This window comes from Microtus oregoni, unplaced genomic scaffold (genome assembly GCF_018167655.1).
Source record: "Microtus oregoni isolate MIOR12 unplaced genomic scaffold, Mior012 000019F_ref0000042, whole genome shotgun sequence".
NCBI lineage: Eukaryota > Metazoa > Chordata > Mammalia > Rodentia > Cricetidae > Microtus > Microtus oregoni.
Genome location: NW_024543078.1, coordinates 34907677 through 34922376, shown reverse-complemented (window position 1 = coordinate 34922376; position 14700 = coordinate 34907677). Strand labels below are relative to the sequence as shown.

The 14700-nt window shown below is 45.0% G+C and overlaps 1 protein-coding gene across 3 annotated transcripts in view; it reads right to left on the bottom strand.

Annotated features, from left to right (window-relative positions):
• The window catches only part of LOC121459246 (up-regulator of cell proliferation), a 35901-nt gene extending 23321 nt beyond the window's left edge, over positions 1 to 12580 (bottom strand). Inside the window, exon 1 of one of the 3 annotated variants that reach the window (XM_041668789.1) lies at positions 12352 to 12580. Coding sequence is in view for 2 of the 3 variants with exons in the window: in XM_041668786.1 (XP_041524720.1) it covers positions 12352 to 12365 (14 nt within the window). In the remaining variant the exon portion in view is untranslated. Of the gene's footprint in view, positions 1 to 7969; positions 8040 to 12351 lie in introns of those variants that run through there. The other 2 variants (XM_041668786.1, XM_041668785.1) reach the window with 2 other exon arrangements.
• Between the last annotated feature and the right edge of the window lie 2120 nt (positions 12581 to 14700).

Below are 14700 nucleotides of genomic sequence, written 5' to 3'. Positions count from 1 at the left end.
TCCTTGGGATCAGTACTTGGTCTGTCATGGGCTCCGTGATCTGGAGTGAGTATAGATGTGTGCTCCATCTCTGTAAGAAAAGTCTATCACACAACAGTAGTGCCTTGTGACACCAGCCACAGGGAACGAGCACAGTGTATGTGTGGCTCAACAGCTGTGTCACCTCATCACCTCAGTCTTCACAGCTCCCTTTCTGTGTGCCTGATTCTTCTCTGCTTCATATAAAAACAATGGTCATACTACCCAGAGACCGCCCTAACCCTGTAGAAGCCTCATTCTAACTAATCACGTCCACAAGGATGCAGGTTTCCAAAGTCACATTCACAGGGGCTCCGGCTTCAACATATCTGATTGGGAGGACATACAACAGCACCTACACTAGGTCTGGCGTGAAGACATCTGCTGTGTCTATTTCCTTCAAACTGAGATACTCCCTCCTAGGGGGAAGGGGCGTTTACAAGGCTCAGGAAGCCCAGGTAGTGACAAGAGCCACAGGACCTCCCCAAGCTACAAAAGCAATAAACTGCAGCCCTAACCAGACTAGCTCAATCACCGAGCTCCAGGGTCAGTTAGAGATCCTGGCTTGAAGTACTGGGAGAAGTGATAAAGAAGCTGGAGAGATGGCTTCAGGTCCCCATGCCACATGGGGTGGCTCATCTTTACCTTCAACCTTGAGGACCCTGGTTTTCTAGCCTCCTCAGGCACTGCATTCATGCACAAATCCATACTCTGCCATATATATGCAATTAAAAATTAAAATAAAAATGAGCTGATCTGGAACCAAATAGAAGACCCGGATATCAATCCACACATCTTCGAACACCTGATCTTTGATAAAGAAGCAAAAAATATCAAATGGAAAAAAGAAACATATTTAACAAATGGTGCTGGCATAACTGGATATCAACATGTAGAAGAATGAAAATAGACCCATATCTATCACCATGCACAAAACGCAAATCCAAATGGATCAAAGACCTCAACATAAAGCCAGCCACACTGAACCTTATAGAAAAGAAAGTGGGAAGTACACTTGAACACACCAGCACAGGGAACCACTTCCTAAATAGAATCCCAGCAGCACAGGCTCTGAGAGAAACAAATAATAAATGGGACCTCCTGAAACTGAAAAGCTTCTGTAAAGCAAAGGACACGGTCAACGAGACAAAACGACAGCCTACAGAATGGGAAAAGATCTTCACTAACCACACATCAGAGGTCTGATCTCCAAAATATACAAAAGACTCAAGAAATTGGACACCAAAAGATCACATAATCCAATAAAAAAAATGGAGTACAGACCTAAACAGAGAACTCTTAACAGAGGAATCTAAAATGGCTTGAAAGACACTTAAGGAAATGTTCAACATCCTTAGTCATCAGAGAAATGCAAATCAAAACAACTCTGAGATTTCATCTTACACCTGTAAGAATGTCCAAGATCAAAAACACTGATGACAACTTATGCTGGAGAGGTTGTGAGGAAAAGGGAACACCTCTGCATTGCTGGTGGGAATGCAAGCTCATCCTTTGGATGTCAGTGTGGTGATTTCTCAGGAAATTAGGAAACAACCTTCCTCAAGACCCAGTAACACCACTTTTGGGTATATATCCAAAGGATGCTCAATCGTGCCACAAGGACGTGTGCTCAACTATGTTCATAGCAGCTCTGTTTGTCATAGCCAGAACCTGGAAACAACCTAAATGCCCCTTGATCGAAGAATGGATAAGAAAAATGTGGTACATTTACACAATGGAGTACTACACAGCAGGAAAAAATAACGTCAGCTTGAAATTTGCAGGCAAATGGATGGAGCTAGAAAGTATTATTTTGAGTGAAGTAACCCAGACACAGAAAGACAATTATCACATATACTCACTCATAGGTGGTTTTTAAACATAAAGCAAAGAAAGCCAGCCTACAAACCACAATCCCAGAGAACTTAGACAACAATGCGAACACTAAGAGAGACTTATATTATATAGATCTAATCTACATGGGAAGTAGAAAGTAGAAAAAGACAAGATCTCCTGAGTAAATTGGGAACATGGGAACCTTGGGGGAGGATTGAAGGGAAGAGGGGAGAGGCAGGGAGGGGAGCAGAGAAAAATATAGAGCTCAATAAATATCAATAAAAATGTATTAAAAAATAACAAAATTATATGTATAAAAATGAGTTGATTAAATAGACACCCAACATGGACCTCTAGTCTCTGCATATATGCATATACACCACAAAACACATATGCCACATGCATGTGTTAATGTGTGTGTGAACGTGTGTGTGTGCATGTGTGTGTAATAAGGGCAGTGATAGGGCTCACCAGGTAAAAGTGCTTGCTGTCAAGCATGATGACCTGAGCTGATCGATCCCTGGGACTCACACAGTGGAAGGAGAGAGGCAACTTCCACAAGTTGTCCTCTGACCTCTATGTGTGTCCTGTGACATGCCCCCCACTACCACACACTCATGCATACACACATACAAAATAAAATACAAAATAAATAAGAGTAAAAGCAGTACCTACAAGAGTGCTGAGTGGAGCTGCCTACAAGCCACAGCTCTGAGTCCCCACCCCTGCTCCCAGGGCCTTTCAGTGACATCAGCTGCTCCTGAATCACCCATGTTCCTCTAAGCAGCCTCTCACCCATGATCCTGCCATTAACCCAATAAACCTGAGTGAACCCGTTTCTTTGGTCTGTCCATCAGGCACATGCCTGTAACTCCAGCCTTGGAGGGAAATCAGGGTTGAGATAGGCAGATCCCTGAAGTTCACTGGCCAGGCAGCCTAGATGAATGGACAAATTTCAGGTTCAGAGAGAGACGTTGTCTCAAATACATACATACATACATACATACATAAAGGTAAAAAACAACTGAAGAAACACACTCAACATCAACCGTGGGCCTCCACAGAGCACAGACACACACCTCTCTCTCTCTCACACTCTCTCTCTCTCTCTCTCTCTCTCTCTCTCTCTCACACACACACACACACACACACACACACACACACAGGCACACAAATTCATTTTGGATCAAGTGCTACCTGCTGCTCCGTGGGAAGGGTACAGTAGCAGTGCCCACTACATAAGCTTGCTATGAAGATTAAACAGTCAAGACCCTGAACAAGGCCTGACAGCACACTTGCTGGAAGTGGGCCTGATCTAAATTTTTTTTTTGTTTTTTTTCGAGACAGGGTTTCTCTGTGGCTTTGGAGCCTGTCCTGGAACTAGCTCTGTAGATCAGGCTGGTCTCGAACTCACAGAGATCCGCCTGCCTCTGCCTCCCGAGTGCTGGGATTAAAGGCGTGCGCCACCACCGCCCGGCCCTGATCTAAATTTAAGAGCACTCTCTGGCCTGTGAAGTCCCTGACTCGGGGATTCTGGTTTGTTTCTAGGCACAGAGAGGCCAACAGCAGGACTGATGATGAAGAACTGCCTTGCAGAGCCAGAACACTCCGGCCTACGCTACCCCTGCTAGATCACCAACTGCACCCATATGGGGATTCTAGGTTGATGGAGCCGCTGCAAGTCTGAATGCTGAAGGCTCACCCAGCATCTGTGCAACAAAAGCGTTCCTGTTAGATTTTCCCTCAGAGCATGACAAATATCTTGTTTTCTCCAAGTGTGGCAAGTTAGTCTCTCTGCTCTTTCCCTAACCCCCAATATCTGGCCTACTCAATCCAGCCTGCAGCAGGAAAGACAAGCCCTTCCACCCCCACAAATGCATACTGAGTATCTTTAGGAAGCACAAGAAACTAAAATAAAGCCCCAGGTATTTTTTAATGTCCAGTCAAATGCTAAAGCAACTGCTTTTAACTGCTCTGAGGATTCAGCAGTGAGGACGTCCTGGGGGGTGGGGGGGGGGGGGCAAAGTAGACACATGGTCTCCAGTTGAGATTATAAAAATCAAGTAAGATCAGAACCTGAGAAGAGTGTAGGAATGAAAGAGGCGGGAAGAAGGCAGGAGAGGAAGGAGAGGAGAAAGAGGACAAGAGAGAGGAAGAAGGAAGGAATAAGACAGGCAGAGAGGAGGAGCTGGAGAGCCAGCTCAGTGATTAAGAGCAATCAGGGCAGTTTGCAACCACGTAACTACAGTTCCAGGGGTCTAACACCCATGGTGCACAAACAAACATTCATACTCATAAGATAAGTAAATCTTTTTAAAAAATAGGCAGAGAGAAAAGACCGAAAAGGAAAGGGAAAAAGGAGGAGCGACGGAGGGGGTCCTTGTTAGGCTCCTTCCTGCTCAGGCACCAGCCTTAAGCTCCTAGCCACGGTTGAATTACCTCACCCTGAACATCATACTCCTGCCTTAGCTAAGTTTCCTCACACAGCCCCACTCAGCCGGACCTCCTCCACCTGTCTAACTTGGTACCCCTGACATCTACATCCTCTTCTTCCTCAGCCTGAATATCTTCCTTTCTCTGTGTGTGATGATCTCAGCCCAAATCAAAAGTTGAGGAGTATGAGTTCACTTGCATGCAAATCAGATATTGTGAAATATGAATGCTTAGAATTCAATGTTGCCAATCAGATCAAATAAATTGGGACTGGATATTACTGAAGAAATGCAAGGGGTGAGGGAGAAAGCTCCCTACTTCTTTGGGAGGTTATTACGTGTGCAGCGGTCTAAGGAACTCTGAAAATCAACAGCAAAGGGCAAAATAGTGCCATTTATAGGCTACTTGGGTGGTAGCGATTTTAAAATGGCCAAGATCTCCACCTAAGAGAGCCAACTTTTTGGTGGGGGGGGGGGCGGGGATAGGTTGGGTTGTGAGATAAAGTCTCAATATATAGCCCTGTTTGGCCTAAAACTCACTATGTAGACCAGGCTGGCCTCAAACTCTCAGAAATCCACCTGCTTCTGCATCCAGAGTGCAGATTAAGGATGCTGTGCCACCACAGTTCAGCAAAAAAGCCAATTCTCTGTATCTGCTCTTGAACTGTCTAGGGGTACAGACGGGCAGCATTACCTAACCATTCTTAACTGAATATTATAACCATGCCACAGAATGGAACACAACTGCCAAACTGTAGCTATCTGTTTCTCTTATAGAAAGAATTCCAAGACATACTATTTTGTTGTTGTTGTTGTTGTTGTTGTTTTTGAGACAGGGTTTCTCTGTAGTTTGGTGCCTGTCCTGGAACTAGCTCTTGTAGACCAGGCTGGCCTCAAACTCACAAAGATCTGCCTGCGTCTGCCTCCCGAGTGTTGGGATTAAAGGTGTGCACCATCACCACCCAGCTCCAAGACATACTATTAGCCAGGTGTGGTGGCTCATACCTTTAATCCCAGCAGAGGCAGAGGAGAATCTCTGAGATTGAGGCCAGCCTGTTCTAGAGAGCAAGTTCCACGACAGCCAGAGGTACACAGAGAAACCCTGTCTTGAAAAAAATAAAAAGACATATTGCTGGCCAAATAAAATGAACACAAAACACTATGACAATATGACCACTCTTGTGCAGACAGATTAAAAGGCAGGCCTGAGTAGCAAAAGCCTGTAACCCAACCCATTCCAGAATTGATACCAGAGGATCACAAGTTCAAGGCTTGCCTAAGTACTGAGTGAGTTCAAGGCTAGTCTGAACAGTAGTGAGACCCTGTCTCAAAATAAAAAGTAAAGAGACCTAAGTAAGATGTAGTTCAGACATAGAGGGCTGAACCCCAGAACCCCTCTCAAAAAACAAAAAACGAGCAATGAACAAAAAGGAAAGTTTATAGGGTACTCTCCAAACTCTAAAAAGCTACAGAGAAACCCTGTCTTGAAAAAAACAACAACAAAAAAGGGATATTTGAGTCTGCAGTTATGACCCAGCTGTAGAAGAAGCAAGACAGCAAGATGTGATTGCCTGGCCAAAAAAGGTACCAAGCCACATGGCTAACACAGATAAGAATTATGGGCTAATATAAGTTATAAGAGTTAATAAGAAGCCTGAGATACTAGGCCAATCAATTTATAATTTTAAAAAAAGAAAGTTAAATAAAATATAGGTACCATTTTATCAACTCATTCTGAAAAAAAAATCCATTTAACATCGGTCAGGATTTAATGAGAATAACTCAATAAATAAAAAGAGAAATAAGTACTTTATACATATAAAATCTGGGTGGTGGTGGCGCACACCTTTAATCCCAGCACTTGGGAGGCAGAGGCAGGTGGATCTCTATGAGTTTGAGGCCAGCCTGGTCTACAGGAGCTAGTTCCAGGACAGGCTCCAAAGCTACAGAGAAACCCTGTCTTGAAAGACCAAAAAAAGAAAAAAGAAAACAAAAAGAATTCCTAAGCTTCAAAGTTCATACTGTTCTGAATAGCATGAAGGTCTGCCTCCAGTCCGGTTACACCCAGGACATGAGTCACCCCTTTGCTAGCATATCTTGATATATGTCACCAACTGGTTAGTCACTTAAAAATCTTCCTGATTACCAGGTCAACTGTCACAGTATCACAGCTTGTGTTCAAGTGACTCTTATTTTACTTACTAATGATTCCAATTGCAAACTGTTATTATGGTATATTGTTACAAATGTTTTATTTTTATTACTAGTTAGCAATTTAGAAATTATATCATAGGGATGTTTATGTATAAGAAAAACTGCATACAAAAAAATTGCTAGAAGCTGGGGAGATGGTTCAGGGGTTAAGAGTATTTATTGCTCTTGCAGAAGACCTGGATTCAAGTCCCAGCAACCACACAGTGACTCACACCATCCATAACTCCAGTTTCCAGGGTTCTGAAGCTCTCTTCTGACTTCCTTAGGCACTAGGCATGCACACGGTTCACATACATACATACATACATACATACGCAGGCAAAATATTCATAAACAAATCTAAAAAGAAGAATGTCTAAAGGTTTGCTGTCTTAGCTGGGTGTGGTAGCCCACGTCTGCAATCCTAGTACTTGGGAGATAGAGGCAAGAAAATCAGTGTATCAAGGTCATCCTCGGATACACAGTGAGTTTGAGGCCAGCCCAGTCTGCATGCGACCCTGTCTCAAATAGATTGATATTCGCCACAGTTTTGGAGATTTAGAAAAAAAATCCTCTCAAAATAATGGGAGAACTGACACTACTATTTTATAATTTATTTATTTACTTTTATTTTATGTACATTGGTGTTTTGACTGCATGTATGACTGTGTGAGGTTGTCAGATCTTAAAAAGTTACAGAAAGTTGCAAGTTGCCATATGGGTGCTGGAAATTGAACCAGGTCCCCTGGAAGAGCAGTCAGTAGTCCTAACCATTGAGCCATCTCTCCAGCCCTTGCACTATTATTTTAAGAAAGACAGTCTTAGCCAGGCGCTGTGATGCACACCTTTAATACCAGCACTCAGGACGCAGAGGCAGGTGGATCTCTGTGAGTTCAAGACCAGCCTGGTCTACAAAGCGAGTTCCAGAACAACCAGGGCTCTTATATAAAGAAACCATGTCTCAAAAAAACAGAGAGAGAGAGAGAGAGAGAGAGAGAGAGACCTACAAAAAATTAAAGAAGTGCTTGTGTGCAAACTTGACACCCTGAATTCAATTCCAGAACTTATGCAAAAGTGAAAGGAAAGAATGGACAAAGAGAAGAAACTCCTATGGAACCCATGGCATAAATACCATGGAGGAGGAGGAAGAGGAAGAGGAGAAGAAAGAGAAGGAGAAGAAAGTATTAAGAACCAGGGAATTCAGGCTGGATGGATGCAGCACTGTGCAGAGTGAGACCGCTTTTAAAAATAGGATGGGTAGAGCACAGGGTGAAGGTCAGTCATCCCAGCGGTCCAGAGACGGAGGCTGGAGGATCATAAATTCAAGGCCTGCCTGGGCTACACACCTTGAAGCCCATAATAGCTAGATTTTTGGTTCCAGGAAAACACTGCACACAATTTCAAGGACCACAGAGACTCTGAGAAACCTACATGTGAATTGTGAATCAACAGTTAAACCCACAGAAACAGACATGGAGATATATACATACAGAAACATGCAGAATATATGTGTTGAGATTAGCAGAGATGGGCTACAAAGCCTTGGGGACACTCCAACCATCAAAGAGAAGCGTCTCTGACAAGACAGGAAGATCTAGGTAGGTGGGAAATCTGCACGCTGTGAAGACAAGAGATGGAAAGAGAGAGGGTGAGGCTGGCAGAGATCCCGCTACCTCTCCTTTGGGCCGTGAACAAATGTAAGCACTGTTGAAATCACTAAATTTCTTTTAAGACAGGTTACCATGAATCCCAGGCTGACCTCTTCTAACAGAGGGTGATGGCCTTGAACTTTTGTGCTCCTGCCTCTACTTCCAGGGTGGCAGTATTACAGGCATGAGCCACCAGGCCCACTTTATGCAGTGCTGAGGATTGAACCCAGGACTTTGTACATGCTAGGGAAGCTTTCTACAACCAAACTTAACTCTAGCCTTAACCAAAAGCACCTTAAGTTCATGAGAGCACGCCTTCATTTTCACGGGCATAAAGACACTGGGAGAGGGGGCAATGTGACTCTTTAAGTAGCACTTGTCTCTTCCTGGAGAAGGTCACTCAGGCTCACTTAGTAGTCAGAAACACTCTCTAGTGCTGCCTCCCTGCTTTTGCCTTGACTATTTTCTTTTCTTCCCCATTTTCAATAGTCCGGGCTGAGCTGGTAACAGGAATAAATACCAGAGTCGGCAAAGAAATGGTAACACAGACAGTGGAACAGCAGCCGGGGTAGCGACACCTCAACTCAACGGTCAGCAGATGAGGAAGCAGGCAGAGCAGGAAGAAGAGCAGTGGAGGCAGAGAGGGAAAGCAAAGAACAAAGACTGGACAAAGCTAAAAGGGCTTGAGAAGCCAGGAGAAAAACAGCAGACTCTGGGTTGCCAGCAGAGTTCCAGGAGCTATCTTAAGGGGCAACGACATGAGAATCTAGGCCTAAGCGGTTTTAAGCACCAAGAACCCTAAGTTGTGAAGCCTACATACTATGATGTAGGGTTAAGCCAGCCCCTTTAGGGGGCGGGTTTGCCTCGGGCGAATGCATAGGGATAAATCGGGCGCACAGGAGGAGGCCACTCCCTTTTTTCCTTTTTCCTGCCTCCTGTGAACCAGCTAAGCGGAAACTTCGGTACTTTAAGTTTGTTTAAACATTAAAACTGTATATATATTCTTTAATATCTGCCTTTGCATTTATTTACTGCCGATACATTTGGCACCCAACGTGGGGCTTTGAGGATACCCGCCCCAAAATTGGAGCCTCCCGAGAGAACGTTGAGCACCAAAGACACTCCACTGGGAGCTTGTCTTCTTGGCAGAACTGGCCTTTGGGTTAAGAAAAGCCTATACCTTAACTACTGACTAAGATATGAAACAGGATTGTCTTATCTTGCTAAGACAGGGTAGGATAATTCTAAGAAAGTTCCTTACATTTGATGTTAGGCCTTAGCCAAAGTTGGTTGACTCAACATTACAAATGAGACTTTGGATGATTGCCCAGGTAGTCAGTTGTCTCTGTCATTTGTTGCACATTTTGGATATCTCTCATTTGTTAAGTAATATTTATTCCCTTCTCAGATCTTTGATGGAGTTGAAGATTATTTAATTGTAGTTACTCTCTACATTAATATTTAGACTCCTTGAGATAGAATGTCTAGCAAAACTTTTGTTCTCAATATTGTTTGTCATACTTATCATTTGTTATTATTGTTTATAGTTAATTTGGTTTAGTTCTGTCTTATTTAGACAAAAGGGGGAGATGTAGGGTTAAGCCAGCCCCTTTAGGGGGCGGGTTTGCCTCGGGCGAATGCATAGGGATAAATCTGGCGCGCAGGAGGCCGCTCCCTTTTTTCCTTTTTCCTGCCTCCTGTGAAACGGCTAAGCAGAAACCTCGGTTCTGTAAGTTTGTTTAAACATTAAAACTGTATATATATTCTTTAATATCTGCCTTTGCATTTATTTACTGCTGATACACTATACCCTTGTGGGAATAAGGGTCTCAACACTTAAAGCTTACCCGAGGCTCTAACGTGAGAAGGTACTACCTGCTGCTGTGACCATTGCTGTGACCAAACAGAGAGAAATAAGGTTTCCAAAGACTAGCCCTTGAAGAGACTTGAGTTCTATTCCAGCAGAACAAAACGACCCTAGCCAGTTGATTAGTAATAGGAGGGAGACCGGTCAGGAAGTGGGCAGGATGGTAGCAGCTGGGCGAGCTCTGTGTCGTGTCTCCTGTGCCTCTCCCACTCTATGCTGCTGTTCCGAGTATTCTCCCAGAGCCGTGCTGATGCTGACTAGAAAGGCCTTTCAGTGGTGGGCAAGAAGCCCATGGTCCCCACCTTCTCTACCGGTCTAGATTCTACTTTTTTCAGGACGCACTGAGTTATGGGTCATTTCTCAAGCACATCCTTTTTTTTTAATCCCACATCTGTAAGATCCTCAAAAACAAGTTCCCATTTTTCCCTTCCCTCTAACTCTATCATCTGATCACTCAGATCAGCACTTAGCAAAAGACAACAGACATGGGGACACATGCTCCCCATAACTAGCTCCGTCCATGCATTGCTCTACCCTTGCTCTCTAAAACATCTAACGTAGTGAGGAGGTTTAGTGGTAACAGTTGGAGGCAGATACATCTCTGTGAGCTTGAAGCCCCAGACCAGCCATGACTACTTCAGCCAGACCCCAGCTTAAAAAGAAAAAATTACAGGCAGCTATCTGACAGGTCACGAGTCCCAGGAGGCAATTCTCTCACCTACAGAGAAGCCTATTAAAGAGGACAGTTGGGGGCAAAATCTAGAGACGAGAACTGTAGTCAGGAAGTGTATGCATAGCAAAGAAAATAAGCACAGAGTTTTTAAGTCTATTAGGAGTTTTAGGACCTCAGTTTTGTTAATAGACACGCCTTAGGAAATTACAAATCACTATACACCTCAAATTCACCAGGTCACTCCCAACTACTAGAACCACAAACACCAAATACCACCCCCTATACATACCATGTTCCCAGCATCACTGACCCACAGAATTTTGATCCAACAGTTAGGCCCTCCCCTGACTCATGTCTACAAAGCACTGTGATCTGACACGAAACATGAGATGATTTCTACAAGCCTAATAGAAGCCCCAAAAGGCTCAAACACTTCCACGCTGCTTCCAAGAGGCTCTATCTCACACCTTCCTAACAGGCAGGGCAAGAATGCAGGGACCTTGCCCTCTGGGTCCATCAGCCTGGCCTTCCCAGGATGGGTCACTGTTTATTCTCCTTATGAGCTCAAAGTACTAGACACTGAGCCGGCAATGAACAGGCCTGGTCCCAGAGTGCCCGCTGGCCCTCAAGCCTAGAAAGGCTTTAGGCAGGTGGAAATTGCCCATGATCTGGTTGGCGCCTGCAGGCCTGGATCAAGTTCAGATTGCTTCATTCACCTTCATTCAGACCACTGTGCCTAGCCAAATCACTCCACAGCACAGTGCAGACCTCTTTGTGGGAGGTTTAACTTCTATATGCTCCACCCCAAAAGTCCTCCTGCACCTGTAAGCCCTCTGAACTGCTATGATCCATCGCTTCAACTACTACCAGTACTATTGGGTCTAAGATCCTCTGAATGACGGAGCACAGTCAAAAAGGATGTTTACCAACTAAAACTATGACCTTGAGTCCCATTTTCCTTTCTGTGACACAAAACCATTAGTCTAATTCTGTCATTTCAGATCTCGTAACTAGTGACTAGTAAAAATCAACTAGTAAAATCAACTGTTGAGGTAGTTTTTCATCAAATAAATACAAACTGTTATGTGTCACTGTAATTTCCTGAGAAAGAACATTATTTTAAAAAGAAGAAAGGAAATTAGGGAATATTCAGAAGCCCCTCTCAAACACAGGCAGGGCCTTTGATCCCGGATCAGCTTTCCGACTCTGGACAAGGGTCCAGCGGAGTCCACCTTACCCTGATGTTGTGGAACATCCTGGGGATGTCCTAACGACAGTGAACCCAAGCATCAACTTCCAACGCAAACAAGTACAAACGCCAGAAGCCCACGTCAGGCCTGCTAAGCCTCTCTGCGGCCTCGGGAGAGACCTAGGACCCCGAGTCCCCTCCCTCAGCCTTCCCACTGCTCTGACCCAGGCTCCATCTCTCCGGCTCCCGGGCCCTAACCGGCCGCTGGCCTAAGCTGGTCCTACCGGCGACCCCGCGGGGAGACCCTGGCCCGGCCACGACCGCCCAAGGTCGGCGGGGGAGGCCGCGGGTCGCGGACAGGCACCTGACGGGACAGGGTCACCCGGGGTCTGGCCGAGGCTGAAGCAGAGGGGGCGCCGGGTCGCAGACACGCACGGCTCGGCCCGCCCCTCACTCCAGAGGCGCCCCCTGCGCAGCCGGAGCGCCTCACTTACCCGGGCGACGCCATGAGCGCAGCGGCCTGGGCGCTCCCGCCTCCTCCGCAGCTTGCGCGGCTGCCGTTGGGCGCCGGGGAGGGGCCTGCGGGCCGCCCCCGCCCGCTCCGCTAGGGCGTCGGGCGCCGTGGGCCGAACTCGGGGTGAGGGCAGGCCGGCGCCTGGAGCGAGGGAGAGGACGCGCAGGGCCCTGAGGACTTGAGACCGCAGATTCTAGCCCGGCCCGCTGCCCGGAGGCCGGAACTCACCTGCGGAGCCCGACCTGCCCCGGGGCCACTGACTGGCTGCCGAGCGGCGGGCGTCACCTCCAACCCCCGCGTTCTGCTGTTAGTTTCTGTAAGAAAAGCACTTTCTCTAGCTCTGGGGTCTAAAGGTCATTACTGTTATTATTAAGGAGAACGACGTCTTTCCTGCTACTAGTTCACAGTGGTGTTTTGGTGTACTGGTTGGCTTCCGAACTGGTTACCCCCTTTAAAAAAATGTATGGATATTAAGCATTACTTTGAAGTATAGAGTTTGGAACTTGTACAGTGGGATTTCCTAGCGTCACCTACAAGCTCTGAATACTTGGGCACGTAAAATTTTGAGCCTTGATTTCAGTCCCTGCCAAATTAGTTTCAAAAACTACTATCTTCTAAGAGAAAATACCTAGTAAAAAGCTTTGGACCATGCAATGAAAACCGTTGCTGGTGGCATTTTTGTGTTATAGCTTCAGTTTTTTTTTCAATAAAAAATTTTTCTAGCAATATATTTTGGTCATATTCTTTCCCCTCCCAGATCCTCCCCACCTTCCTAACTTCATGTTCTTTCTCTTTCTTATTTTTATTGAGACAGGTTCTCACGGTATAACACTGACCTTCCAAGAACTCGGTGTGGAGACCAGGATAGTCTTGAATTCACGGAGTTCTGTTTCCCTGCTTCTGCCTCCGGGCTGCTGAGATTAAAAGTGTGCACCACTATGTGGTGCAGGGCCCAACATTAATATTCTTTTCACCATTAAGAATATCAAACACTACAGAGATAAACCCTTCGTTCAGCTGTCAGAATATCTAGGCTGGAACTGGGCTCCACCAATTTACTAGTTAAAATTCCTTCTCCAGGGCTGGAGTCCCTCCTTCCCTTCTTTCATCCAAGGAGAGCCCATGCAGTGCTTCTGGGCCTTCTTCTTGTCCTCTTAGGAAAACAAAGCTAACAGTCACTGGCTGAGTTCAGAACACGTGTAAAGATCTACAAAGGAAAGCTGACAATGCTCCTTTTCCTAGGGATTCTTTTTTTTTAATACTTTATTGATATTTATTGAGCTCTACATTTTTCTCTGCTCCCCTCCCTTTCTCTCCCCTCCCCCCTTCAACCCTCTCCCAAGGTCCCCATGTTCCCAATTTACTCAGGAGATTTTGTCTTTTTCTACTTTCTACTTCCCATGTAGATTAGATCTATGTAAGTCTCTCTTAGTGTTCGCATTGTCTAAATTCTCTGGGATTGTGGTTTGTAGGCTGGCTTTCTTTGCTTTATGTTTAAAAACCATCTATGAATGAATGTATGTGATAATTGTCTTTCTGTGTCTGAGTTACCTCACTCAAAATAATGTTTTCTAGTTCCATCCATTTTCCTGCAAAATTCAAGATGTCATTATTTTTTCCTGCTGTGTAGTACTCCATTGTGTAAATGTATCACATTTTTCTTATCCATTCTTCAGTCTAGGGGTATTTAGGTTGTTTCCAGGTTCTGGCTATGACAAACAAAGCTGCTATGAACATAGCTGAGAATATGTCCTTGTGGCACGATTGAGCATCCTTTGGATATATACCCAAAAGTGGTGTTACTGGGTCTTGAGGAAGGTTGTTTCCTAATTTCCTGAGAAATCACCACACTGACATCCAAAGGGGTTGTACCAGCTTGCATTCCCACCAGCAATGCAGAAGTGTTCCCTTTTCTTCACAACTTCCCCAGCATAAATTGTCATCAGCGTTTTGATTTGGGCCATTCTTACAGGTATAAGATGGAATCTCAGAGTTGTTTTGATTTGCATTTCTCTGATGACTAAGGATGTTGAACATTTCCTTAAGTGTCTTTCAAGCCATTTTAGATTCCTCTGTTGAGAGTTCTCTGTTTAGGTCTGTACTCCATTTTTTTTATTGGATTATGTGATCTTTTAGTGTCCAATTTCTTGAGTTCTTTGTATATTTTGGAGATCAGACCTCTGTCTGATGTGGGGTTAGTGGAGATCTTTTCCCATTCTGTAGGCTGTCGTTTTGTCTCGTTGACCATGTCCTTTGCTTTACAGAAGCTTTTCAGTTTCAGGAGGTCCCATTTATTAATTATTTCTCTTAGTGTCTGTGCTGCTGGGGT